Source organism: Centropristis striata, chromosome 20, assembly GCF_030273125.1.
Source record: "Centropristis striata isolate RG_2023a ecotype Rhode Island chromosome 20, C.striata_1.0, whole genome shotgun sequence".
Taxonomy (NCBI): domain Eukaryota; kingdom Metazoa; phylum Chordata; class Actinopteri; order Perciformes; family Serranidae; genus Centropristis; species Centropristis striata.
In genome coordinates, this window is record NC_081536.1 from 9,301,198 (window position 1) to 9,329,033 (window position 27,836).

Consider the following 27,836-nt stretch of genomic DNA (forward strand, 5'->3'; position numbering starts at 1 on the left):
TACCCCTAATGATACATGTGCATAAAATTTGTGGTGGTGTATCTATTTATTTTTATCCTTTTTTTTTATTGTAACATCTTACCCTGGTACTGGAGCTGGTTGTCAAGATAGACTTGTATTTGACATCAATTATTAAGTTATATGACATTGTTGGGATAGGAAGTAGGAAACTTCTATTTGTAGGAGGCAAATAAGCATCAAATTTCGAGATCTCTAACACAAAAAGTCTGGGAATTATAGGTGCTAAAAAAAGTGTTACAACCATCCCCAGTCTCCCCTATTTTCCAGTTTTATTACAAGTTACTTTGTAAATCAAGCCATTGCTATTTATAGTAGACAAATAAGGTATACTTTGTGTCAAATTTGACAGCTCAAACACAAAAAATATTTGAATTATAAGTGCTAAAATCAAATGTGTAACAACCATTCCCAGTGTCCCCTATTTGGCAGCTATATTATACATTAATTTGCTGATGGAGATTTGATTACTATATTAAATATGATTGGAGAAAAATAGATCAGTTGATTAATCATGGCAGAGGTATTTGAATTAAAACAGCAAATATTTTGTTTATGCTCATCATTATGTAATTCCAGCGTCTTAGCTGTTAACTGAATATATTTCCTCTTTTTAATTGTAATTCACCTGCATTATTTTGTGACTATTTTGTGAAACAGATTAACTGATTACTGAACAGAATAATTAGATTGATCCGAATAAAAATAGTTGCAGCCATGACATGATACCTTGAAATAACAATTTAGATATAATTCAATCAGGAGACCTTCTGCTCCATATTAGTTTTAATATTAAAAAATAGAATTAGCTGATTGTGAATACAGGGTTTTTACTTGAAAAGGATTATTTATAACTCTGCCCTCGGCTCCGTGTTGAAGCTTTTGTAAAGTTTTAAGCAGCTTAGATTAGGAGTGAGTGTACCTTTTGTTTCTGTGTTTGTGCCCACGGTGCAGAAAGTGAGTAACAGTTTCCAGTGAGTGGAGTATCCTCAGTGCGCATGGCACAAGACAACACGGCTGCTCTCCAGTGAAAATGTGAATCCTCTGTTATCTGAGGACTACCTCAAGAAGGACGCACGAGGAGACTCCTTTTGCCTGGGCCATCTGCACAACCTAAATGTCTCATTTTATCTGCTTCTTCTTCTGCACTGCTGGGCTGCTGTAGCGAAGAGTGATCTCACCATATGCACGGAGAGGAATGTGCAATGTGCCACATGAAAGCTGCAGCTCCACACTTCTCCGAGGATAGATAGATGACTTTATCTGAGAGCGTGTGGGAACGGGCTTTTTTTCCCTCCCTGCGGCACATAAATCTGTAACTTGCAGATTTGCGGTGTTTTTGTAGAGGAACATTTTGGTGCAGGAGGGGACCTACTGCTGCTTGCATTTGCACAAAGAAGCGCTCCGGTTGGATTTAATCTGCAGTCCACTTTACGTCAACTGCATTGCATTACAACTGTGAGAGAAAATGTATCCATCATGAAACAATGCAGCTTTTCTTCTGAACTCTTGCGTGGATCTGCAGATCCACAAGTGGAGCGTTTTGCTGCTACAGATAGAATCACTCCACAACTACAATGGGACAACGTGGTGGGCTGAGTGGAGGAGATGTTGCCTATGGAAGTGCAGTGAGAGTGCAGGGCAGAGACTTCCAGGGGACACCTGCAGACGAGTGAATGCCGTCTCCGATGTGGAGCTTGTCGCTGTCCGACGCGCGCGTGGTGCTGAAATTTGGATGATGCCTGGCCAGCGACTGCAAGGCTGCCGCTCCCTGCACCTCAACGAGGACAACGGCCGCTTCGTGCTGCTCGCCGTCCTCATCATACTGTACCTGCTGTGCGGCGCTGCGGTCTTCTCGGCCATAGAGAGGCCCTCGGAGGTACGGGCTCACGGCCGCTGGAACGGGACGCTCCTCAACTTCAGTGAGACCTTCAACATCAGCCTGCAGGACCTCAACTCCTTCCTGCGGGAGTACGAGGCTGCCATCGCCGCCGGGATCCGGGCTGACGCTCTGAGGCCACGATGGGATTTTACAGGGGCTTTTTATTTTGTTGGAACTGTGGTGTCGACTATAGGTGGGTGATCTATGCAGCATTCAATTATTTTTTCCTGACCTTTGTGTGCATTTGGTTGCAGCCATGGTGTCCTCGAAATACTTGTTGAAAAACCACACACAGCAAACCCCACATAAAGCCTTAGAAATAAAACAAATGCATTCAGCTCACACCATTAAGCCTAATTATTTATCAGGTATGGGTGTCTAAATACTGATCATAGTTGGAAGTGATAGAGTCACATTCAAGAGATTTAAGTTGGAGAATGCTTGATACCAATATGGCTCCTCTGTGTTAAATAATCATATCATTTCTGACAGTGTGGATGTCAAAAGGACTGGAGCTGCCATCCCTGAAGGCTGCTTTCTTTCCACTGGCTTACATACAGAATAACAGATTAACATTTTTTTTGTTTTTTTCCAGTCATGTGTTACATTTTGGCTGTGAGGGACTTTGGCAACGGGGGCGACATCTGACTCGCCTGCCAGGAAACAGCGCACTCATCCCTGGCTATAGGACAGCACCCATGGGTGCAGTCTTTTTTGCCATTCAAACCAACAGGAATGTCAATGAGAAGCCCCGTCTGCTCCCCCTCATTTAACATTTACTCTTGCGATAGGTCAGAAAAGAGCAAGTGTCCCTCGCAGGGCACCCCGAGGGCCAGTGGTGTGGTGCACTGCATGCCTGATGGGTTCCAACACCCCTTTCAACCCTGCTCCGCCCCTCCCTCACTGACAGCTACAGAGGCAGTGAGTGAGCGAGTGAGTGTGAACGGGTGAACAAGCAAAATGAAGACACTCCAGGTAGTCATTTGAGCTGACAGCTGCTGTCTATCTCTGACCTTGCCCTCAACACACAAACACACACATGCGGTACACTGTGATACCTCCAGCGCCTTCTATTAATTGAAAACTGTGGCAAGGGGAGCGATAAGGCAAACTAATGGTTGTGCATGACTGCACAGGGAGAATTGGATTCACATGAGCAGGAAACCTGTCAGAACTTTATTTACTGTAGACCTGTCATGAGAGCTGCACTGGCTCCTCCACCTTCTCCTCTCAGATACACTAATGCAGCTCTGAGGCAGCCCATGCACTCGGCTCACCCAGTCACAGGAGGGAACCACAGCAGCTGTGTTTGTGTTCATGTCTGCGGCAGGTTGAAATCCTTTGTGCTCTACTTGTCATGCAGCAGTACAGTCTTCCCCCGACAAGCAAGATCACATAAACTGACTCAGCTGCTTAGGGGGAAAAGAGAAAGGAAAAAAAGGGTGATGTCTCTCTCCAGTATTTGTCTTTTTCATATGTCTGCATGGGTTTCTGTCTAGATTTCCATCTTGCTTTGATCTCCACTGCCCCCCATCCCTCCGGCTCGTGTGCTACTTTTCTTGCATGCTTGTGAACCGCTGATATAAAAAGGGATTTGGGGGCCTCCCCACACAACTCCTTATCAGAGTGGCATCCCCCTGCACACTCTAGACACTCCTCCCAAACACTTCCCGCCTCTGTCTCTGCTGTGGCAGAGGCTTTAAATCAGCAGTCACACTTTGCTCCCCTTGATGTGCCTCCACAATATCCCTTTGAAGAAGGAAAGTAAAACCGTGGTCACTTGAGGCGCTTGTTTACTAAGAGTTTGGGCCAGATTCAACGGCCATTAGTACTGCACCTGAGGTGTTGTTGTGTGGCAAATACTGCAAGAAAACACAAAAAGCACAACATAGCAGTTTTTTCTGAAGTACCTTTTTTTTCACAAGCTCCACTCTGTAGCTGCTCTGGAGGTTTCGATCATATCACAGGATCTTCCACAGCAAATTAAGTTGCCCAGTTGTCATGAAATTAGATTTCCATTTTATCTGATCACTCAAAGGACTTATTCTCTGTATGGTTTAAAAGCTGACATAGAAAGTTCTCAGCTGATAAGACCACAAGAAATACTGTTTTGAGGTCACAGAATGAGTTTTCATTTTCAACTTTTGAAGCATTCTGCTTGTACGGCATCTCGGGATGGCAATGTCTGTCTGTCGATTGGTTGGTCAGTCGGTCCACCAGTTTGTTCTACACTGAAATATCTCACCAACTATTGGATGTATTTCTATGACCTTTTGCACCAAAAGCTTAGTTTGCCCAATCCTTTGACTTAAAACCAAATACCTGTACAATAATTAGTTAGTTAATTAGTTGTTGTAGTTCCCATCAGGGGCAGCTGCAGTTGCTCAGAAGGTGGAGCAGTTGCCCACTGATTGGAGGTTCGGTGGTTCGAACCCTAGCCATGGCAGTCCACATGTTAAAGTATCTCTGGGCAAAATACTGAACTCCAAGTTGCTACTGATAGCTGTGCCATCAGTGTGAATGTTTAACTTACTGATGAGCACCTTGCGTGATAGCCATGGCCACCACATGTGTGTCCTAACTCCCAGCTGATCCAAAAATGGGCAAAGAGGTGGAGCATGGGTGAGCTGAGTCTGGCTGAATGAAGCCTGGTTGCTGAAACACGCCACCTGTGACAGCACCCACCTGTTACTCAAAGCAGCTATGGCCTTAATTATGCATGACTTTAAAACTTTTTGTAACAGGCTGTAAACATTTTTAAATAGGGATTGACTCACCTTTGGAGCCAGACCCAAGTGGCCATTCAAGGAACTGCAGTTTTTTGCCGCTTTCACATTTAATTATTTATTTTTCAGCCTTTGAGTTTGCTGCTTGGTTAAAGGCCAATTGGCAAATGTTAGCATGCTAACATGCTAAACTGAGATAGTGACCACAGTAAGTATTACCTGTTAAACAGACTGCCACTACCACAGAAATTGCATCAGAGTGGAACCGACATTAACTAAGTGGCATAACAACAACAACATAATAAAAATCAACATTTTCTGATGAACTAGCCAGATGACCTTGGCAAAAAATGTCAATGTCCGTTCTACTTTCATTAAATTTCTATAGCAACCTGTCAGCCTTTTGGCCAATTTGTCCTTGTGGCCGATCATGGTACAGCAACTACAACATCCCCTGCTGTCCAAAGAGCACCACTGTAAAAGAGACATCTGTTTTTTGTTGACAAGTGCATCACATCACCCCAATGTAAAGTCTATGGGGCAATCAGGAGAAACACAAATGCACAATGCAAAAGCAAATCAGGAAGCTGGAAAACATTTTTGGCAACATGGTACCATTGACTTTATGAGCGTGTTAGCATGCTGACTTTAGCATCTAGCTCAAAGCACCGCTCACTGGCCCTCATTTATCAAGCGAGCGTAGAAACGAGCGCAGATCTGAGTGTATATTTCGTCTTACGACAGGGTCCACGTGTGATTTATCAAACGATCGTATCTCGACAATCACAGCGTAAGAATGATCGGCTGCTGATAAATGTGGCGGCTCGAAACAAGCGTCATTTAAATACCACGCCCTAATATATACCCGATTCAGAAGACTCGCCTTCAGAGTTTACGACACCGAATGACGCAATACGGCCAAAAAGAGGATTTTTTTCACCCTCTAAAGTCAGCTTTATTAGCAAAGTGCACCGTTACAATTAACAATAGGGGCAATATAGACATATTACAGAAATACGTAGCGACGGAGGTTTATGAAATAAAAGTACTTATAGTTATAAACTCAAACAAGTCCAGTGATTATTTTACATTTGGAGCACGGACTTAAAAGTTTTCAGCTTTTTGGTTGAAGGAGGTAAACAATGTTTTAAAGTAAGTTTTAATTCTAAAAGAAGAGGAATTTCTCAGTCAGAAAGTGAAACGCTGACGTCCAACAGCTGCAACACAACAAACTGGTTTTGTTTGGCAGTATAAAAAGTGAAAAAGAAGGAAATCAGTGGTGCTGTCAGCAGAGTAGCGGACTATTAAACTCCCGGCGAGGTTTGAGTAATTACATGGTGATATATAAAGCCTAATAATCTATATAATATCCGAATGTTGCTATTATTATGATGGAGATACATTATTCACCTCTTTACATTTGCTAATAATGATGTCCTAGTGAGAGGAGTGTGTGACAGCGCTGATTGGAAATATTCCTATTCGGGCAGAACCGCTGATAAAAGAGACGCTGTCGCTCCGGTGTCGGAGCTGGATAACAGTAAACAGCAGAAGACAACAACATTTAACATCCTCGGCTGGTATTCTGTTTAAAGAATTTCACGATCACAGGGTTTATTTATTTTTGGATTATGTTTTAATGATAAATTATGTAGTCTAAACATGTTTTGCTTTGTCACTATTAAAAATCAAAACACCACAGAGTTTTATCAGCTCCAGGCATCGATACTATAGTCCAAGATCAATTCTCTGACTCAGACGTGTGGACTTCACGCTGACTCAAATTTGCGTACACGAGCTGAGAGCAGACGTGAGATCTGATCGTACCTTCCACTCACGTCCAAATTGATAAATGCCGAGGCTTGCGTAGAAATCATCTTACGCCCACTTTACACACACTTTCTGACGTACGCTCGTTTGATAAATGAGGGCCACTGTATCTAACTACAGCCTCCCAGAGCCCCCGCTCTTCTGATTGAAGTGTTGGATTGGAGAGTTTGTTTTTGTCTACATCCAACTCTTGTGTTGTCCTGCCCTACATATCCAGACACAGCTTTTCTGTTTGCATGCTTACTAAAGAGGGCACAAGAGTCTGCTCTGTAAACTGAGTTTCTATTAATAGGAAAGCTATTTAGAGCCCTCAAGGCTGATTGATAGCTGATGAATGCCAATTAGGACAGCTCTCTGAAGCCGTTCGCCGGGCCTGTAGGTCTCATTGTAAGTTGACATTTTGGAGAAATACTTTGCCAGTTTTGAAGAGCTCATGGGGCGAAAAACTTGTCTGAGAATCAAGTGTACTTGAAGATGGCTGTCTGATCTAAGACTTTTAACTTGTTGAGATTGAGTGGAGCAAGCCAATGAGTCTCTGCAGTTATGACACCAAGCTGCAGGTCTGGATTGTGTTCTGGGCAAATTATTCCTGGGGATAGACTCTGTCCTGCCTCTCTTTGTCCCTGCCAGCCTCTGCAGTTTCTAGCTCCATCACAGTCATCCACCCACTCAGAGAAAGTCACAAAGGCAGGCAAGGCAAATAGGACAGTTTAGCAAACTGCACAATCCAGACCGTCATGCAGTTTGTCCTTTAAATGAGACCTGATTCACCCTCTATGCAGTCCACAACTTGCAAAATGAGGGTAAATGCCAAAGGAGTTAAGAGAAGATAAAATCCTGCTAAACCGTGGCTGTACAGAGGTGCGCTGCAGCAAGATGGCAGGGCGCTCTGCAGGATGGACTGGGACAGCCATTGTCTCTTCTCTCACAAACCGCTGATTCAAGGTTGATTTTAATCAAAGGGGCCTCATTAGGCTAATGGGTTGGGTTTTTTTTTACACTGCACTTATACTGTGGTGTGCAGTTTATATTGACACAAAGAGATGTGTTAAAGCATGTCAATGGTATTTAGAGGCTGCAGTTGTTAGTGTTGCATCAGATTGTATCGGATTTGCCTTTAATCTTTGCTGCACTAATCAATATTTCTCCATCAACAATGGATCAAATGACGTAAAGTTGTAAAAGGAGTCGTTCGTAGGGACAAACCCACAGAGAATTACCACTGCCTATCACTGCTGTAGGGTATTGTAGCATCAACTTATTGTTTTGGTTTTACATGCCCACCATTAGTTTGGTGCACTGTAACCCCTCTCATCTGTGTTATTTCCTTATTTTCACTACCTGCCCAGCCAAAACAAAGTTAGTGGCCAGCTGGTGAACATTGTGGATCATTTTCTAGATAAGGAGCCATATAAATATATGTATATTCTCTCTCAGAAGGTGGTGGAGACCAAAAAAGAGCTAAAATTTGAGACTCAAAGACAGATCAAGATAAGGAGGGAAGAGTGTGATGAATTATTGTAACAAAAGAAAAACCATTGAGCACAAATAAATCCCAAAGACTGGAAACAGGAATGAAAGACAGGTACAGCCTGGTACTGTTAGTACAGGGTATGAAGAACTGGCAGTGAAACAGGGAAACACACAGACTAAGGCCCCGTTTGCACAAGGACGCTTGTGGGTAAAAACGTCAAAATATTTCATCGGAAGTGCCTTTCATTTAGATGGTGACACCGTTTTTGGGGCTTAAAAACGCAAAAATCTGAAACCATAGAGTGGAAAACTTGAATATGCTCCACCGTAGCGTTTCCATCTAAACTGCCAAGCTGCAAAACTCTGCTCAGATCTGCTCAGATCTGCTCACATCGCGTACGCGTTTACGTCACATACATGTGCCACTACAGGAAAATAAACAAACATGTCGGACCTTCAAGCTGCTCTGGCAGCTCTAATAAACTTATAGGAGTCTTTCCACGAAGTACAGATAGTATTACTGAACAGAGAAGGATTTGTATTAACCTCTGTCAAATTTTGGATGCACCAATTCGTCGAAGGCGAGCCAGACGGCTTTGGACGAGACCTGGGAGATTCAGCCGGTGGTGGGATAACTTTGTGGAAGGAGTAGCTGATGAAAATGCGTGGCTTAAAAACTTCCACATGCCCAAAGATGCTCTTATCTCTTTAAGTGATACCCAATCGAATTCCAAACACTTTTGCGTCACTTTATGCACACAGATTTCCTCCCAAAAACGCTCATCTAAACACGGAATAAAAAGTTGCGACACCACTTTTGCGTCTTCTGTCCAGACCTTCATCATGTAAATGTAGCCTCAATGTACATAGGAAGCAGGGTGTAAACGAGGGACAGGTGAAACTAATCGGGGCGTGGCAGATGATCACAAAGATGGGAAAACACACACAAGCAGGAAGTAAAAAACAATGTGACAAATGAGGTGACTCTATCGTACTGAAACAGGAAACACTAAAAAAAAAATGAATAGACATTAAATCAGGAACACAGATAAAACCTCAAAACATAGAAAATCTAATTGAGGACTGTTAAATATACTAATGGTCCATGTCTGCTGGATTTATAATCAGCAACTAATGTCTAATGCCATAGCCATATCAGTTTTATATGGTGATATTATGTGACTGTATACAGCTTGTCCTGCTGCCCCTAAATAGCCTCCGACACATTATAAAGTATGAAAATTAAAAGATCATAAACTTCGAGTAGCTTTTGCAGCAGGGTCTTTGTACTGGTGGAGCTAGATTTGTCCAGGCTGCTCTGCATTAGGTGAACTGAGTTTGAAGGAGTCCATCAAACAGTACTTTGACATTTGACTACAGCAAGCTCATCAAGCTAATATCTGTATGGTTTATAACCCCGGAGCACAGTGCAAGAGTGTAGCTTCCCTTCATACTTGGCCAAACCTTTGCTAACAGTGTCAGAGACAGCACTTTTGAGTTTGAAATAAGATAGTGTCAGTTAACATTTTGCTGTAACAGCCAAGAGACGGTGCCAAAATGCAAACCTTTGCAGAATTTGTCGAGCTGTGTTTGGGATATCAAGTTAAGTGCAAAATTTGATTTGATTTTATAGCTTCCACATCAGACAAATCAGTTTTACACTACAGTGACGATGCATCATCCTGCCTAATGTAATGAACCTCAACATCACATAGTGTCTTACTACAGATGCTGCTGGCCTGTTAATGAACAAGGGATCTGACCTCCATACACAAGGCCAGAAGGGACATGATGCTATCATTGTTTGTTAGTTTTATATTGTTATTATTACAAAATAATTATCTTGCACTAGCGTTGATTTGCTGTAATCACACATAATAATTTGAGACCATACAAACACATTCTGACATTCAGTTCCTAAAGGGACTATGTCTTGATAAACAAATTATAATTTTGTTAATTGAACAAAACTACAAGCTTGTTATAATCAGGGGAAAATTTTTGAGAAATTATAATTACCCCTGTCCTGGCCCTCATTGTGCAGCGTAAGTAAACAATCAGGCCTAATGTTAGTGGGTGTTATCTTCCTCGTCTTCTTGTGCCAATTTAAAAACTGCTGATTTGGCAGCAGTCTCAATGAGGAACACTTGCGACTATTACACGCTTGTCTGACCAGGGCCCATGTATCTGGGATGAAACTGCAAACCAAATCTGTTCTCTGCTCTGTACTGTGCCCTGTAATTCTCAAGTCTCTGAGGTTACAAGACAATGTCACCTCAGACTGGCAGAGCGTGCGTTTGGCATTTAAGCAGTTTGAAATGTCACATGATAGACTCCGTGGATTCCTGATGGCAGGCTGTGTTTTTTGCTTTGATGTCGTGTTCGTATTTAGATTAACCGCTCGGTGCTGCCTCGCTGGGACAAAACCATCTGTGTTGTTGTTACTGTCTGTGTATGTTGTGAGCGTGCTTACAGGAGGTGGGTGGAAAAGGTTTGCAATCTGTGAAAGCAGATTCAGCGATGCACATCGATGTTTGTTCTTGCCGTCTGTCTCTCACTTCACCATTGTTGCTAGACTGTCCCAGACAGTGTTGACTCCTGTCCAACATCTATCTCAAATCTAACTACTTTGCTCCTCTGTTCATAACCACACTCCTTTGGATTCATTCACTTAAACATTTTTGATCTCTTTATACTGGGCTTTTCTGTGGGACAGAATTACAGTCGTGCTGCAAAATAGAGTCTGCTCATATTGCACAAGAAGTAGATTACATAATGAGATGAAGACCACTTTAGAGTTGGTTTTACAGAGCCATTTGAAGCTGGTCAGACTCTATTCCTTACCTCGTCTCTGCTGCCGTCTTTTCCCCCCCTCTCTTCGCTTTAGATCTCCCGGGCTGCTCTGTGAAATCACACACTCAGAGGAAATGTCACTGTTAAAAATGGAAAAACAGAGGGCCTTCAGTCACATGAAAGGCACTGGGGGTGTCTTTAGTTTGTGTGCAGCCCGGCGCTCAGCACAAAAATGGTGTCCCCAATGAGCAAGTGGAGCCAAACTGCTCCACTGCTGCATACAAAGGTCCAGAAGGCTAAATTAATCAAGCCGCTGTGCAGTATTTCTTATTTCTGCCTTAATGGGTAGAATGTAACATCGGGACATTAATGTAGCAGCAAACAAATTTGCATATTAAGCTGTAGTGAAGTAATGAACAAAGAATAAAGTCACACTCCCTCTGTGTGTTGTGATCTAAGCTTCTCTGTTCATTGTTTTGGTAGCCAGTCTGGCCATGAATACATGTGAGTCCCTCTCTTTGAAAGTGTTGGTCCTCCATGTGTTCATGTCCCTCTGGCTAGCAACTCGCCACCATTTTGCACTGCACACATGTGGGAGAGCATAAAGTCGGAGCTCGTGAAGCAGTTATCTATGATAATGTTCTGGCTTTCACAACAGGCGTGTTTCCACTGAGTACTTTTTGTATAGTTTTTTGGAAAGCGGCTGTTTTGGCTACGCCCACTAGTAAGTTCCCCTCGGCCTCTGTTCCCATACAGGTACTTTTGTAGCGGCTAACCAACAGAGTTTGAATGTGACAACAGACCGACGCGGCAAGCAGTGTTGCCAACTTAGCGACTTTGTTTCTATATTTAGCGACTATACAGACCCCTCTAGCGACTCTTTTTCAAAAAAAAGCAACTAGCGACAAATCTAGCGACTTTTTCTGGTGTTATTGGAGACTTTTGGAGACTCATTCCTATTCTTCTTAAGGAGTAGCAGGCACCGTCCCAGAGCACTCACAAGCGGCCCAGTCCTCCCTCAGCAGTCTCTCCCAGCTGCAGACAGCAGAGCAGGAGCTATTAACCCCTCAGCGTCCAGTTTGCACCAGTCTGCAAATAAATCACGAATGCGTGAAATCGCCCCCTCAACCGTATCCAATCAGCATCGACTAGTAAGTAGGCAGGTACTTTCTGAGCAGCTACCTGAGTCGCTAACCAAAAAGTACCTAATGGAAACGCGCCTAAAAGTAGCTTACCGCCACCTTGGGTCGCTCTGGTGGGTGTTACTTTTACCCCCATTAACGCCGTAAGCTCTGTCAGCACTTTGCCACAGTTAGAGCTGTTAACACCACTAATAATGCTGTCCTGACCCACAGTGACAGGATGGCATTGTTGCAGAAGTCAGGCTGCCCCGGTATATGTGAGTTAACCTCGATGAACACTGATAGATCTGTCAGCACTGTTGCTGATGTGAAGCGCTGTAGTACTGTTAATTTAGGCTCAGCCACTTCAGTTTTGGCAAATAATCAATTAGTTGATTTAATCACACATCTGTTAAACTGAGTTTTATCATGCAAAAGCATCACTTTAAACCTTGTTTTTACCAGAGATGTGCTCATAAGTTGCTCTTAAACAACTAAAAAAAATCTCAGTTGACTATGACCAAAACAACCAATTAGTCAACTAATCAACTAAGATGGGGCGGGCAAGATGTCAGAGCGGTGAACTATGTGAAGGCAAACCCATCGCAGACTGAATTTTTATTCTGGAAATAATGAACAGCACCTTTAAGGCTGTTTATTTAATTAACATTGTAAAATTTTTTTATTTTAGCTTCTGCATTTTATCTGTCCAAAATCACTGTTCTCTGTGTTCACTCTTACTGCTTTTAACAACCTTGCTTGCAGCCGCAGCTGCAAAGTCATTCACCAGAGTAATTCGGTAAAATCATCTGGGAATCAGGAATGTCAGCTCAAAATTTCATAGCAATCCATCAAATAGATGTTGAGATATTTCAGTCTGGACCAAAGTGCAGGACTGACCAACATTACCATCTCTTGAGCCATACAGCGAGCATGGCTAAAAAAAGCAAAACAAAGAAAAAGCTGCGCATGACTTGATGCTGACAAAATAAACGCAAACTGGGAAGTGGACATACAATTAATTAAAGTTAAATAAATAATAAATAAATGAAAACAAATAATACAATGTTAAATCGTTTCAATCTTTCAACTCAGCAACTCCCTGGCTTAAAAGAATACTTAACCTGCAAAATGATCAGTTACAGCTCATCATTATTATTCAGTACACACTCTCACACAACGTGCACCGTATAATTCAAGTCTCATTTATTAATTCATATGCTCAATGCTTCAACCACACATGCATTTTTGCTATTTTCAGATAAATTATGTTAGCAGACGGATGATTTGACATAGTTTTGCTGTTGTTTAACGCTGCATCCATTTACCTCAATTCATCAAGAATCTCCGTTCACTCTGGAGAGATGTATGAAAAACAGATTTTCTTTTCAAGAATTCAAGGTAACACAGGGTGAATAATAATACTTTTGCAGGTAAAATGTTATTTTTAAAGGTCAGAATTTCTTTTTTCTGTAGATAACAGCTGACACAGCTGCTTGAAAAACAATTTATCCCACTAGTTCTGCCAGTTCCTCTCCACACTGGGAGCATCCTGATGTGGAGTGTGTGTGTGTATGTGTGTATGTGTGTGTGTGTGTGTGTGCTGGTATAGGGCAAACCTGCTGAGAAGCACTGGCTTCAATAAATCCCCATCTTACTTAACTGCCGCTGTACAGGATGGCTGTACACACCTCTGTGCTCTGTCACAGCGGGTCATAAATCTGCCCTGACTTGCTAAGGCGCACACTCGCCTACATACAGTAACTCACCGACTCAAATCATCATGGTCAAGTGATACCAAGATCATTTTAGAGGACACAGCAGATTTGCTTGGCTTCCTGCTCCTCTTCAAACTGATTAGCATTTTACTGATTCTGCTGTTTGCACGGGCCAAGGCAAAGGGAGAATAAACTGTGTGCTCTTTGCACTCTGCAGTCCTCTGACCTGCTTCCTATCAGGGCGCTAGTTTCCACAGCCATTTTAGATTATACTCTGGTGTTAATATTTCTGATTATCATCCATTTCTCTGACAACCCACTTTGCGTTGGTGCTGACGTCAATGCTGACTTGCAGCAGTTCAAACTTTCACCATAAGCAGAAAAGTCCGCCTCTTGAAACTTTTGGATTGGTCGGCAACCTTTGACGCAGTAAAAAAAAAAAAAAAAGTTAAAAGAAAGTGTCGCCTTGTTGCAGAAAGCCTGCAGAGCAGAATCCACTTCTGCACCAGCAGAACATTTATCTGCATCTTGGGTCATGTGTAAAAATACTATCAACAGTAAGTTGGTGAACACAAGATTTGGCAGCTGTTCATCTGTCTCTTTGTGTGAGAGCAGAGACACAGGAGGCCATGCTGCACTATAGTATTGTCTTCTTCTGCATGCTGATTTGCATTCATTGCACTATAGTTACATTTCAGATTTGCTCTCACCCCTCCTGAAAAAAACACTTTTTTAAGCCTTAGAGTCAATACAATGAGACACGTGACTTTTGAGCATGACCTTGAGTCAGTTAGATTATGATTAGATCACAAGATCAAAACATTAACAGAGCACTACGTCATCCGTGGAGCTCGAGATCATGAGCGGCATACTAGTGGGAGTCATGGCCATTGCATGATACACATCTGCCTTGGAGACAGGCACTAAAGCTTGTTGAAAACTGAAAAAGGAGTTGCAGTGCAGGCCACTCATGCTGAATTGTTCATACACCAATCTGTTTGGATTAAAGGAAACAGCACTCTTGATCCTTTTCTTTTGTTGCACTGAAACGGTGTGAGTTTCTCAGTGAATCCACACTGTGCAGATCAGCTGGACTCTAGCCATGACAAGAATTTTAAATCATTCAAGTAACAGACCTACTTCTGTAACACGCAGCCTATTGCCACTTGGACACATTCATTTGGCATAAACCAGGATCACACGTAGCTCAAAGTGTTGAAATGCATATACTTTGTCGTCATGCCAGCATTCACAAATGATTCAGCTACCTCCAGGCTGGCAGCCCCTGGCACAGTCTCAGACTCATAGTGGGTACATTCGCTTAATAGAAAGTAAAATATAATTTAATTGTGAGCAACAGAGCATCGCCTCTTCATTTCTACCAAGGCAGCTCGCTGTGGTTTGTCTGTGTATGATCCGGGATCATTATTGCAGCTGTCACTAACTTAGCAGTCCCTGACAGGAATCAGGTTTTCGCACAGGCTTAAATTTCAGGGACTTGTGCGCTCACATAATCAGTATAAAAATTGAATATCCGCTGAACCTCGAGCTTCCATTTCCTGCTGACATCTGACTTGTTTTCATGTGATGGCTTAAAATCTGTAGAAATACAGTGCATTTAATGTAGCGTTACCATGATACTGTATGAGCACTAAATCTGTTATTATACTGAACATGGAGGCTTATCACACTGATCTGAGGACGACAGTGTTTCAAAAGCCCCACCTGGACAGGTGTGTTTGCTTTGGGGAATAATACAAGAGGGTTTTATGTAGCTAAGCTTTTGCTCAAACATTGACTCTGCATACAGCACAAGATAATAGGAAACACAAGGACATTCAGCCTTTAGATCATTCAGGGAGAAGCTATTAATCTGATGAGAGAAGGACTCCTCAGTCGCACTAAAGGACAAAACCTGGGTTGCAGATGGACTGTGAAGCCACATGAATCTTAATTCTAATATTGTTCATTTTAAGCGATTACCTCCTCTATCTTTGTAACTGCACAACAGTGCGCTTTGGAGATGTTTCAGTTCTTTAAAAAAATTCTGCGAAGATGAAAAACAGATCGGGAAAAAAATGAAGAAAAAAAGAACAAGTGTTGGCGCGGATCCAAAGACAATGCAGCATATTTTTTTGACAATAAATCAATATAGACAGCGGCGGAGTCATCAATCCTCCTGGCTCTCTTTGCCAGTGAATTAAGCACAGAGATACAATTTAAACCATGGAGGAGCCAAATGAATCACAAAATGAATCACAAAATGAGAAAAAGAGGGTATTTTAGTTTGTGTTTTATTGAACAGGCTTGTGTTGCTCCGTCAATGTTACCTTGTTACCTCTAACAGCGTGCACACGTCTGAGCTGTTGCTCCTGCAATTCCTACCTGTATCGACCGGCTTTAATGACTCTTGCCTTAATGTCGCCTCAGTCCATTTCTTCTTATTATTGCACAGCCATGTGTCACAAAAAACAGTCATTATCAATGCTTTGACATGCAGAACAGATACCATTAATGCCTATACTGTGTGTGGGTGAGCTGGATGTGAAATTCAAAGCAACATTGTTTTGCTTCAGGGCCTCATACAGTGGATATATTGTTGCATGTGTAGGCTATGGGTCTTTTATCATGTATAAATTACTATAGCCTTTGTTGTGCATGCAGTGCATAGACACAACAATACAGCTGCATCTCAATGATGTATAGGACCTGTTCTACCGTCTGCTTTTTGTACAACTGGCAGCATAGTGTGAGTGTTCCTATTATTATCTAGTCTGCCAGTAATCCTGGCAGCTCCTCAGCAGATGGTGTGCTGATGATGTGTCAGGTCTGGCCATGTTACTGCTTCCTCAGCCCTCTGTCCTCTCCGCAGCCCCCCGCCACGCCATCCCATGACAAATGATTTCCTGTTCGTCACAGAAACACAGTCATCAGAGGGACGTGGCGTTTTCTGCTGCCGCTCCAATTTACGAGTATTCCCACTAGTGTGACACAGTTGGTTTGACTGGGAGCTTGCTTTTTAGCTCATTAATTGGGGACATTGGGAGGCAATAGGAGGCAGAGATTTGATTTCTGGTTTGCAAAATAGTCACATAATGAATCCTTGGATCCCTTTTCAGGCCCACTGGGAGTTGTGTGGGGGGATGTTGTCCTCAATGACACGCGGTGACCTTCAGATTCAATGCAGCTGAGACAGACAGGTGAATGTACAGCACATGTCCTTCATTCAAAGACAGACGCATGACTGAGTGCTTTTAGTTACCCTTTATTCTCATGTGAGCATCCATTAGGAGCTGTGGCCCATTTGAACCGGCCGGCCCGTTTCGCCTGTATTGTGTTCTTCCTTAGCTGTTCTAGATTAATTCAGACTGTCGTTAATTATCATCTGACCTTACCCACACTAAAAGCAGACTTCTCTAAAAAGAGATTGAAATGTGCTTGGCTTTAAGATAGCTGGCCTTGTGGAGTTATTTTCCAGGAAAGTGAATCAATATGTCTTTTTAGGGGGGATACTTTGTTTTGAAATAAATAAATTACAAATGACAAATTTTGTTATGTTAGGTGTCAATTCACCTTTGCCAACAGCTCCAAGGTGATCTCTTTGAAATCTAGAAAAACCCCGTAACACATACTTGAAGAGATTATTCTATCTTTATTTTCTTTTAAATTGACAATAATGTGTTGCTTGTGTCACCAAAAGCCTTGGGTAGCTTATACGTCTGTGCCATCAAGCTCTATTCCTGTACACAAACTGTCAAAAATACAACAAGGAGGCACACTGTTGTAATGGGTGACATCTTAATTTGTTAAGTTGAATATAGACACTGTTCATTTTGAGACAATCCCTATACATGTCATGTCATTCTGCCTTAAAAAAAAATCTGCAGGAGAAAATGTCTCAAAAAAATCTTTCTACTCCTGTTTTGTAAGTAAAAATGTTGGTCTGTTTGTAGATCCTGTGGAAAAACATAATAAAAGCAGAATGTAATGTTTTGCTCATCTTTTTTGATCTACATTCAATTGAATGCAGTACAAGGACAAGATTTTAACAAACCTTTGTATGTAAATGATTCATTCTGAATTGGATGCATTCTGTTTTTATGTGCAATTTTCATCGTCCCAATTCGTTTTTAATTCAGCCAATACTTTTAACCAACCATGTTAACTGTTTTTTCATTACTTTGAGGTAATCAAATGATTAGTCAGTAAGATATTTATTTCTACCATTTATTCATATCTTTTATATTTTTCTATCCATTTTGTGCTTGCCTCGCTTGCTAAATAGTTTCCACTCTTACATAACTGCAACATGTAGTGTTCAGGAGTTACAGTTGACTTAATGTTAATATATTCTTTTAATTAAATACCCCCTGGCTACTGCAGAAGTGCAAATACCTCACTAGTCGATATGGTGAAATTCATTACTACAAACTGCTGCTTATTTACACATCCAGCAGACACAGAGCAACATTATCATTTAATTGGAGTTGAGTTTCTGGCTACCTAAGTCCAATATTTACTCTTTTAGCTCTGTTTTTGGTTTCCATCCACCCCTGAGGGAAATCTCTCTTTTCACAGTATTTGTTGACAACAACAAAAACACATATATTTCCAACCCTATCCATTTCCACTTATGAAATCTGTTGTGATGTTTATATGCTTATTGGGAAATTACACTGTTTTCATACAGATACTGCAATAAAAAAGCACAACCTAACCTATCTTGGCAGCAGAAATGTCACTCCGCCAGCCAAGGACAGTCTGAGCAGTGCACTTTGTAGGTTTAGATTTAATAGCTGCTGTTAACTCCTTTGTGTTGCACTCTTCAGATAGTAAAGTACCTGTTGAGTGTTGTACATTTTCAGACGGCCTCCTCCACTCAGAGTTGCTCTTGCTGTAACATCTGATGATTGATAAATGTTTAGAGGTAAGTGGTCTATACTGATTGCAGCAAATGAAATGCAGAGTCCATCAATACTTCTATTAGCAACACTTTAAGTCATTTGTGCTATTTGTTTAGGTCCCGACTTCACAGTGCAACTTAATGGCCCATTGTAATTTGCCACCGGACTGTAATGAGAGCTGCTCGGTCTGAACTGTGTCAAGTCTGTGATTACAGCAGAGTACATGTGATTAAAACTTGACCGCTGATGATAAAAGCTGACCTTAACCCTGAGATCATAACAGTTCAGCAACAATCTATTTTCATCCCCCCGACACTATTTTATCTCCCCACAGTCTGATAAACCATTAGAGCATCTTCTTCTTCTTCTTCTCTTAAAACTGTCAAGTGGTAATTAATGGATACTAATAGCACCATTTCCATCACGTTCCTTCTGGTTGAATCTCTAGTGTGTGATTTTGTGTGCAAGCATCATTAGCCATTAGAGCATAACATCATTTCAATGTTGAGTTGAGAATACTGTATTTAATGTTAATGAATAAATATTCTCCCAGGGCTCTGATTTAATTGGATTAGCACACATATGATTTCCTGCCTTATCAAGTTCTGCTAAATTGAATGACTCATCTCGGCTCGGACGCAGTGGAAACATTAAAACATTCACTGAGGTCAACAGCAGGATCATCGGTCTGGACTGGAGAGTTTGTAGCAATTGAGTTTTAAATTCTGAAACCTTTTGTAAAGTCAAACGGTGTTGGGTTTTAGCTTGCCTGTCCTTTGCTTTCTATTATTGTTCTGTTGTCCCTAATGCATCTTGACACAGTAGTCTGGAGTAATGGCCCTGAAATGCTACACTGAATCGATGCCTGGTGCTTTTTCCTCTCTTAGGTAATTTACTTGGTAATGAGAGACGGTGCGGAAGACTGTCTCTGTGCACGCTGAGAAGATGTAATCTGTTTTCCCTATTCTTCAGTTTGGTTAAAAAGACTTGGGTCACTAATTAATTATCCATGAAACACTAAAATAGGATTTCACTGAAGGGTTTAATTTGGATAATCACTGCCCCCTTGCCTTCCTGTCACCTCTGTTACTGAACTTTTGCCACTATCCTTTACAAAACTGTATAATTCAATGTCTGGTGAAATACATGAGGCAAAGACTTTATTAAAGAAGATGATGTAGTCACCATTGTTTGAGAATTACTGTATTGAAGCCTTAAGTTTGGCATTTTAGCCAAATTGGACCCAGAAATGATCATTTTGGGAGGACAGGGTGCAGGAGAATGAGGAGAATGAAATGACCAGCTTTTGCAAGGACTAGCCTGATGGCTTGGATTGCAAATTCACGTTAATTGGGATTCTAATTTTGGCTAGCACTTTGTTAGATTTCTAACAAAATTGACTTATTTTATAAAATGGACAACATGCTGCATTGAACATGATTCGAAACTAGCAATTGAGATCATAAACTCAGTAGGAAAATGTTTACTGAGGTATAAATCAAGTGAGAAGTAAAGTCATTTTCTCATAGATTTTATACAATCTTTTTTTTTGCAGCTAGTGGAGTCGCCCCCTGGTGGTCACTAGAAACAATGCAGGTTGGCTTCACTTTTCAGACCCAGATATCTTCCCTTGCTCTAAAGCGGACTCAAGTCTATGTCTGTGTGTATAAGGCCATAAGTACGTGTGGGGGTTATATTCTCTCTTGTCTCTATAAAGCAATCTGTATCAATCAGTGTTGATCTAAATGACCTGGCGTGTCAACAGCAAACCCACAGGAGAGTGGTTTTCAGGCTGAGAGATAAGGTCAAAAAAGCCATTTTGGGTATCATAAAGGAAGTATTGTCTAGATATTGATGTCATTTATTACCTGACGAGGATGGTTATAGAGGAGTTGGTAAAAAAGCGGGGTAAAGCGCTGCCCTAATGCTCTGAGAAGACTGAAAAGGAGGACGGCCATGATGGAAAAATCAATTAACCTTGGCCTGGAAGTGAACTGGTTGATCTTTCAGCACGATTTTATTTGTTGACAAATATACCATCTGCTGTTCCGTGGATAAGGGCAATGAGAGTGTGTGAGTGTGTTCAAGATTGTGTGCATATGTGTGCTTTCAATGGCCCTGGGATAGGAGTACAAGGGTTATGGAAATAAAAGAATATATTTCTATGATGTGTGCAAATGAAATATCAGCCGTGAAGGTCATGTTTTCTACACATAGAAACAGAAATTTCAGAGTTTTGTACTATTTAATTAAATTATGCTATAACCAATGATTTCTAACCTGGAACATGATCACAGAAATGGTTTCCAGGAGATATCTGAAGATTAACAGAACAATATCCAAGAAAAATAATGTGTGTGCAACATTACTTTAGTGAGGACAAAATTGTTTGTACAGACAGACAGTCCCCCAGAATCATCCTACTGACTTTGGCGACATTTCCTCTAAAGTAAGAATAGGATCCTAAATAATTTTTTGATGACGTCATGATGTAGTGTGGGATTAATGATGTAACACAGGCAGAAATAATGTTCACAGACAAGGTCATTATCATAGCCCAGAGTTATGAAGTGTGCCCACGTTTATGGAGGTAATAAAAAAATAACAGAGCGGTTAATCTTTCATGTTATCAGTGGTCAAAACAATCATACTAACATAACATATGAGAGTGTTTAATATTGTTCTAACATTATAGCGTTACTGTACACAGTACTGGCTTGTCATAGAAGGGTTAGGGTATTTTCTGAATTATTTTTGCATCACCTCTTCAGTTGAAGTGGCAGCCCTTCTTGAAGTTGTCGTGCTGAAAGGATTCATAACAGAATTTTATCGCGCAGTTCTACAGAGTTGACACAAATGTTCTCAAATACCAAGACACTCATCAGCTTATGTTAATATCAGAGCTCTGCTGTAGCTGCAGAGTCAGAGCTGCACCTGCGACGCTCCTCGAAACTGAGAAGTGCTCCTCCAACATGAAGCAGAATCCATAAACATCCTCTCCTCTCCTCTCATAACCCCTTCCCCAGCTTGAACACTCAGTCTAATTGACTAAGAAATCAGAGGACAGCGGGAAGCCAAACCACACAGCTGAGAGAAGAAAATATTCAGGAGGCTTACCTAAACCTATTCCTGGCATCCTCATCCCCTCAATGTAACCTCTGTGTCCTTGTTTTTACTGTCAAAACTCCAGCAATACACAATATAGTAAATATTGTGCTTTATGTAAACACATCATGAACATACAGCATCAAATAGTTTTATATAGTGCAGAAAACCTTAATAATAATAACCTGGCTTATTTTAGTTAGACATTCCTTCAAGATGCCAAACATTTCTTTCATGTAATAATTGTAATGGTAGTTTCACATTAGTGCCCACTTTGGTATTTTCCTTCTATCGTTCTGCATTTGCAATGCAAAACAATGTTTTCTTAATGATCCCATAGTCTGTTTTTTATCATCCTCTCTGTGCTTTGCAATTACTGTACATGGGCTCATCTTCCAGAGAAAATTTAAAGTCTTGTATCAACACAAATCCTTATGCTGTATTTTGTGCACATTACTTGTGTGCACTCTACTAAATCCCCTCGATTTAGTGGAGTTTTTTTACACATTTTTATGGCACAAAATATGATTAAGCCTTGTTTAAAAAAAAGAAAAAGATTTGAAGTTGTGTTGCTTTTAAGCTTCCCTTTCCTTGTCTCAAACGAGAAACATCATTTCTTGTGAGGAATCTGAAGTCATCTTGTGGGTGAAAATGTGTTTTTTGGCATCGTTAAGGGGACTAACTGTCCGATAAATCTCTTCTGTCTCTGCAGGTTTTGGGATGACAACGCCGGTGACAGTTGCAGGCAAAGTGTTCCTGATTTTTTATGGGCTTCTTGGCTGTGCCGCCACCATCCTCTTCTTTAACCTCTTCCTGGAGCGAATCATCACACTGCTGGCCGTGGTGATGAAGGCTGTGAGGGAGCGTCGTATCAGGAACAGCGGCCTACTACCGCCGGGGATCCGCCATGACTTCTCAGCCTACTCGCTCCCCGGCTGGAAGCCCTCCGTGTACCATGTGATGCTGATTCTTGGCCTGTCAGCCATCACTATCTCCTGCTGCGCGTCAGCCATGTACACCCCCGTGGAGGGCTGGGCGTACTTAGACTCACTCTACTTCTGCTTTGTCACCTTCAGCACCATAGGATTTGGGGATTTTGTCAGCAGTCAAAGTGCGGCTTACGAATACCAAAGCCTCTACAGGGTGGCCAACTTCCTCTTCATGCTAATGGGCGTGTGCTGCATCTACTCGCTCTTCAACGTCATCTCTATTGTCATCAAGCAAGTGCTCAACTGGATTCTGGAGAAAATGAGCTGCTTGTTTTGTCAGCGCTGCAATAAGGCCAACGTCCTCCTGGGTAGACGCAATGCAATCCGCCCAGGCTCCAAGAGTCGGCAAGGTCGCTCTACCCGGACGCCCGACTCAGATGGACCCTGTGATAGTGATACCGAGGGACGCAGACTATCAGGGGAGATGATCTCTATGAAAGACTTGGCAGCCTCTAACAAGGTGTCATTAGCCATCATGCAGAAGCAGCTATCTGAGTCGGCCAACGGATACCCCAGGACAGTCTGTGGCAGCTCACGCCATAACGGTTTTTCTGGAGGGGTTGGCGCCCTCGGTATCATGAACAACAGGCTGGCAGAGACGAGTAACTCCAGGTAGAAGACAGTAAGACAGGAAGTACAGGAGCTCTTGATTCTTATACTGCGTAACACACCCTGGAGTTGATCGCCATAGAGAAAACACAAGGCGTTTGACATGGATTGCCAATGTAACTTGTTATGCATGACACATATAATTTTTTGGATACTTTTGGTTGGAATTACAAGCCTGTGGGGATAATACAGGTACTGACTGATTGTTCCAGTGATGATTAGATGATGATGGCATGACGAGAGAACCACAGAGTCAACAAAAAAGTTGATCTGGAAGAGTTGGGACCATTTATCACCCATTACATTAACCTCAAACCCAACCCAGAACAAATCACTGAAATGTCAGTGTTAGTCTGCAGAGGTCTGGTATATACGCTCAATATATCAGACTCATACGACTGAAATGATGTGCTGTAAAGGAGCCAAGGAAAGCATACACAGTGTGTTCTTAATCGTTTTGGGCTTACGCCAGTTTATTTGAATGTACATATTGAATGCTGATATAAACAAGACAAGTGTACTCACTGAATGACATAGCACATACTGATCTATGCATTATACTTCTCATGCATTTTTTGCACCATTTCTAGACGTTCCATTGATTGTGCAAACCCCATTACTTTCTTGACACGAGTCAAGTTTTACCCTCAGGTGATTGATTTTCATTTCTGGGGGCCAGACGTATAACGATGTAGAGTTAAGCTAAGCATGGCTGTGATGTAGCTGATTTCAGGGGGCTGCAGCGACGGGCGGTTTTACAGTGTGTCACACTAAGGGGCTATAAAGAGTAATTTCCTATTGCTCAAGATGGAGAGCAGAGCACAGTTGAAGAATGAAAATCCATTTCTCGTGAGAGGAACGGGCCCTCTTATCAGCTCAGAAAATGCTTCGGCGGCCAAAGACTTTGACTTGAAGGGTAAAAGAAGGCACTACCCAACTCTTTCTCTCTCTGCTTTTTTAAGCTTACAGCTGTCTGTGAGGGAAAACAAATGATAAAGGCTTGCAATGTATTAATTACTCTTAGAGTTTAGAATGTAGACTTGTGTGTCTGTGAAAACAAAATAAATGAGAAGGAAGTTTATGTTTGTTTGAAGTGAAATATAAGGGAGAGGAGAAACGTGGAGAAGGAGGCAAAATATGGATGGTTTTATCCCGCAGGCACATTATGTTAAATGATGCAGATTGAAAGTAGCCGGGTCAATCTCAGATGCTGGAGTGGAAAACAAAACCCTAAAGGATTCTCTCGCTTGCATTGATTTCTTTTTTTGTGTGGATTTTCAGCGAGGGAGACTTCTTTCCAGATACATGGCTCTCTCTGTGAAACAAAGCATGATCCAAAAGCCCGCAGAGGTTGATTTTCCTCGATTTCAGTGTAAATGTGTAGCCGGGGTTTAATGGATAAAGGGTGTTTGCAGAGGATGCGGTGCTACCCTGTCATGCCGCGCGATCAATGTCCCAGTTGCTGGCGACTATCTCTTCCAGGGCATCTGTGATTTAACGCCGTGTGATATGTGTTTGATGTTTGATGTTTGTAAACAGCAGGACAGAGGAGGAGATGCTGATAGTTAACCTGTCCAGGAGATGGTGATAATAGAAGAGGGGCTGGTGGCAGTAGAAGAGGTAAAGGTAGAGGAGGCATCAAATTAATGCCCAATCCAAATAAATCGCCTCTCTTAGCCAAGGGCTCAACCTGTCTTGGCGTCCATCTTTAACATCTAATATCCTCCCAGGCCACTCACCTATTTTTCTCTGTCATCTCTGCATTCATTTCACACACACTGCACCAAAACCCTCCTGCCTCCGGTTTCCTGCAGATCTCGGCTCTCTCTTCACATTCATCACCTTTACACTGTGAATACGATGAGACATGCCATAAATGTACATATATATAGTATTGGAATGTCTTAAAAAGCGATTCACGATAAGGCGTGAATTGGATCTATCTTATGTTGATTTTTGTCATGTTTGTGCATAGAACTGAATAATTTCCTTTACTCCCCAGTCTCACCAAGAGGAATAGAGAAAATGACTCAGGTAGTTAAATCTTCAGGCTTGTCTTAGTTTCTCCTGCATGCCATTATGGTAAAGCCATACAAGATAGCTGTATATAAAACAGAGGACTCTTTAAAGTCTATTTTTCTACATATAGCTTTCAAAATATCTACATGTGAATGATTGAATAAGTCACTGTCTCATGTCTCTTACACAGTCAGTTAGCAGGTTGATAAGATGCACCCACAGGACTTAACTACCCTCTAAAAACATGGATACTAATGTTAGTGAACAGATGTTAAAGAGTAGTTTGAGAAATATGCATATCGGCATTTGCTTTTTTGTGAAAAGTTTGATGACAAGATTGATACCACTATCAAATACGTAGCTGGAGCTGGTTAGATTAGCTTAGCATAAAGACTGGCACAAGCTAGTCGTAAAAACCCACAAAGAGCAATTTTTACTTTTTCCTGTCCATGCTGTATTGAAGAAGACTTGAAAGTAGCGGTTGTGACTATAAATTTATGAGGAGAAGGATAACGGAGTAATGTCATTTTCTCATAGACTTCTATGCGATATGACATCTTTTTACAAACATGGCACTTTCCACATTGATTTTACTTTTAAGACCTGGAGGCTACATCAACTTCTTTAATACAGTCTATGGATATAATGTGTTAATTATTGATGTTGGTGGGCAAAATTTTGCAACCTTTGAACAGACTGTTTTCTAGTTTTTATGCTTAGCTAAACTAGCTTGCCTAAGCTTTCTCGACCAGGACCAGTAACTTTCTGGAATTTCTCTTGTTTATCTTGAAACTGGTTCAAGCCAGAACAGTCTGATTCAAAGCCCCTGTAAAATACGTAATTGTTAAGATGTAACATGTTAGCTTCAGAGCTAGGCTAGTTGTTTCCCAGGTTTTCTATCTTTATTCCATGCTAAGCTCACCAGCTGCTGGCTCTCGCGTCCTCACTCTACCTACCAGCATGTCTAAACCACACTAAATAACACATTATATCTTGTTTGTTTAATTTGTACTAAAATTGATAGCTTAGAAAGTAAAAAAAATAAAAATAATAATAGTTTTATGACTAGCTAACAGTTCCCACTGTTTCTAGTCTTTTCCCAAAGCTAAGATGAATCAGCTGCTGGCTGTAGATTCATATTTACCACATGGACATGAGAAAGTAACACTCAGCAAGAAATATGTGTATTTCCCAAATGCCAATTCACTCTTTTAACAGCTCCCAGCAGAGTGGCTTATGAGTAGCGGTGTGAGCTTACTGTATGTGATATGATGTGAAGCTTGCAGTGTCGGGGTGAGGGGGGGGGGGGGTTCATGTATTGCCACATTGTTAGCAGTGACATTGCAGGCATAGAAAAGTGCCAAACCCCAGGACATTTGAGCAGGAGTATGGGCATACTGTAGCAAATGACATACTGTAGTATGAATTCAATGGTGTTCCCCTGCTTCAATGTGTCTGGGGGGACGTTTTGCTGGCACTTTTCTAGAATAATGATTCCTGAATGATGCTCTATGAGAACCTTTATTTTCCCTCTGAGGCTTGAGGTTGCAATGGAAGCAGTCTCAGAATTGCTCACAGATTTTTAAAAGCCACTGTAGCCATTTGGGGTCTAGCTGTCTGCATTGTGTCCTTACCCCTGACAAGGAGCATGTGTGTATGTATGCATTTGTGTGTCCAAACAGGTGTGTAAAGGACTGAAAATGAAATTTAAGGACTGTGATATGTTATCCTAAATGCTTCTCGGAAACATAAATCCCCCAGAAGGTATTTGACTTAATATAATATCCATTAAAATGTATTTTCCTTAAGCCTGAAACACATCAAGCTTTTTAAGACATTGAATATAGTATTTAGAATAATGTTTGCTCACCTAAAATGCATGCGTGGCTTGAAATCAATTGCCTTACTTTAGTCCTTGCATATTACAAAAAGGTTCCTTATTGAAAAGATTATAGTGTGTAGAACTTGTGTGTTGTACTATACAATCCTTTTGCATTTTGCAAAATTGATCTCCATTGATTGCAATGGTTTTTACTGCCCCACTGTCCTCTGTATCTTCTGTAAGAGGAGACAGGTGGTCTTAGGATTTGCTGTATGTTTGTATTTGTTATCAGCAGAAATGCCTCTCAAATGTGATATCACTGACTTTTTCTTTTTAGTGTAATTAATTCCTGTCATGTTCTCGTCCAAACACAAAATTAGATTGGAATGATGCAAAATGTCCAAGCCCGCATTATTAGTACATAAAATGGGTGAACATAGCAGACTTGGATCACAGCGCTGCATGATTAGCAGTAAGCGTTAATTTTATCTTGAATTGTTAAAATCCACGCTGCCAGTGTTTGTTCCAGTTAACACATATTGTAGTGTATTCACACTGGAAAATCTACACTGCAGTCAACAACACTTTGATTGTTAAATGGCCCCATTAAAATGTCATGCACCGTAACCATTCCGAGGCTCGTAATAAAATAATTTGTTTGAAATGAGCAGAGACTGGAAATGCTGTTAGTGTTAATCCTGAAGGCTGTCGATGGTGCTAACAGCATTATTATTTATTCAGCAAAGCTATTATTTCTTTGTGATCACAGTATGATACATAACACTGTGCCACTGTTCCAGTTCCCTCTGAAGAAAAGTGCATGGATG

At 41.4% G+C, this 27,836-nt stretch overlaps 1 protein-coding gene across 1 annotated transcript; it reads left to right on the forward strand.

The window, feature by feature from the left end:
- Positions 1–1,753: 1,753 nt before the first annotated feature.
- On the forward strand, positions 1,754–26,465 carry kcnk12 (potassium channel, subfamily K, member 12). Its single transcript, XM_059358841.1, has 2 exons — positions 1,754–2,093; positions 22,283–26,465. Exons 1-2 carry the CDS (start codon positions 1,754–1,756, stop codon positions 23,173–23,175), a joined length of 1,233 nt encoding a protein of 410 aa, XP_059214824.1. The 3' UTR covers positions 23,176–26,465.
- Positions 26,466–27,836: the final 1,371 nt, after the last annotated feature.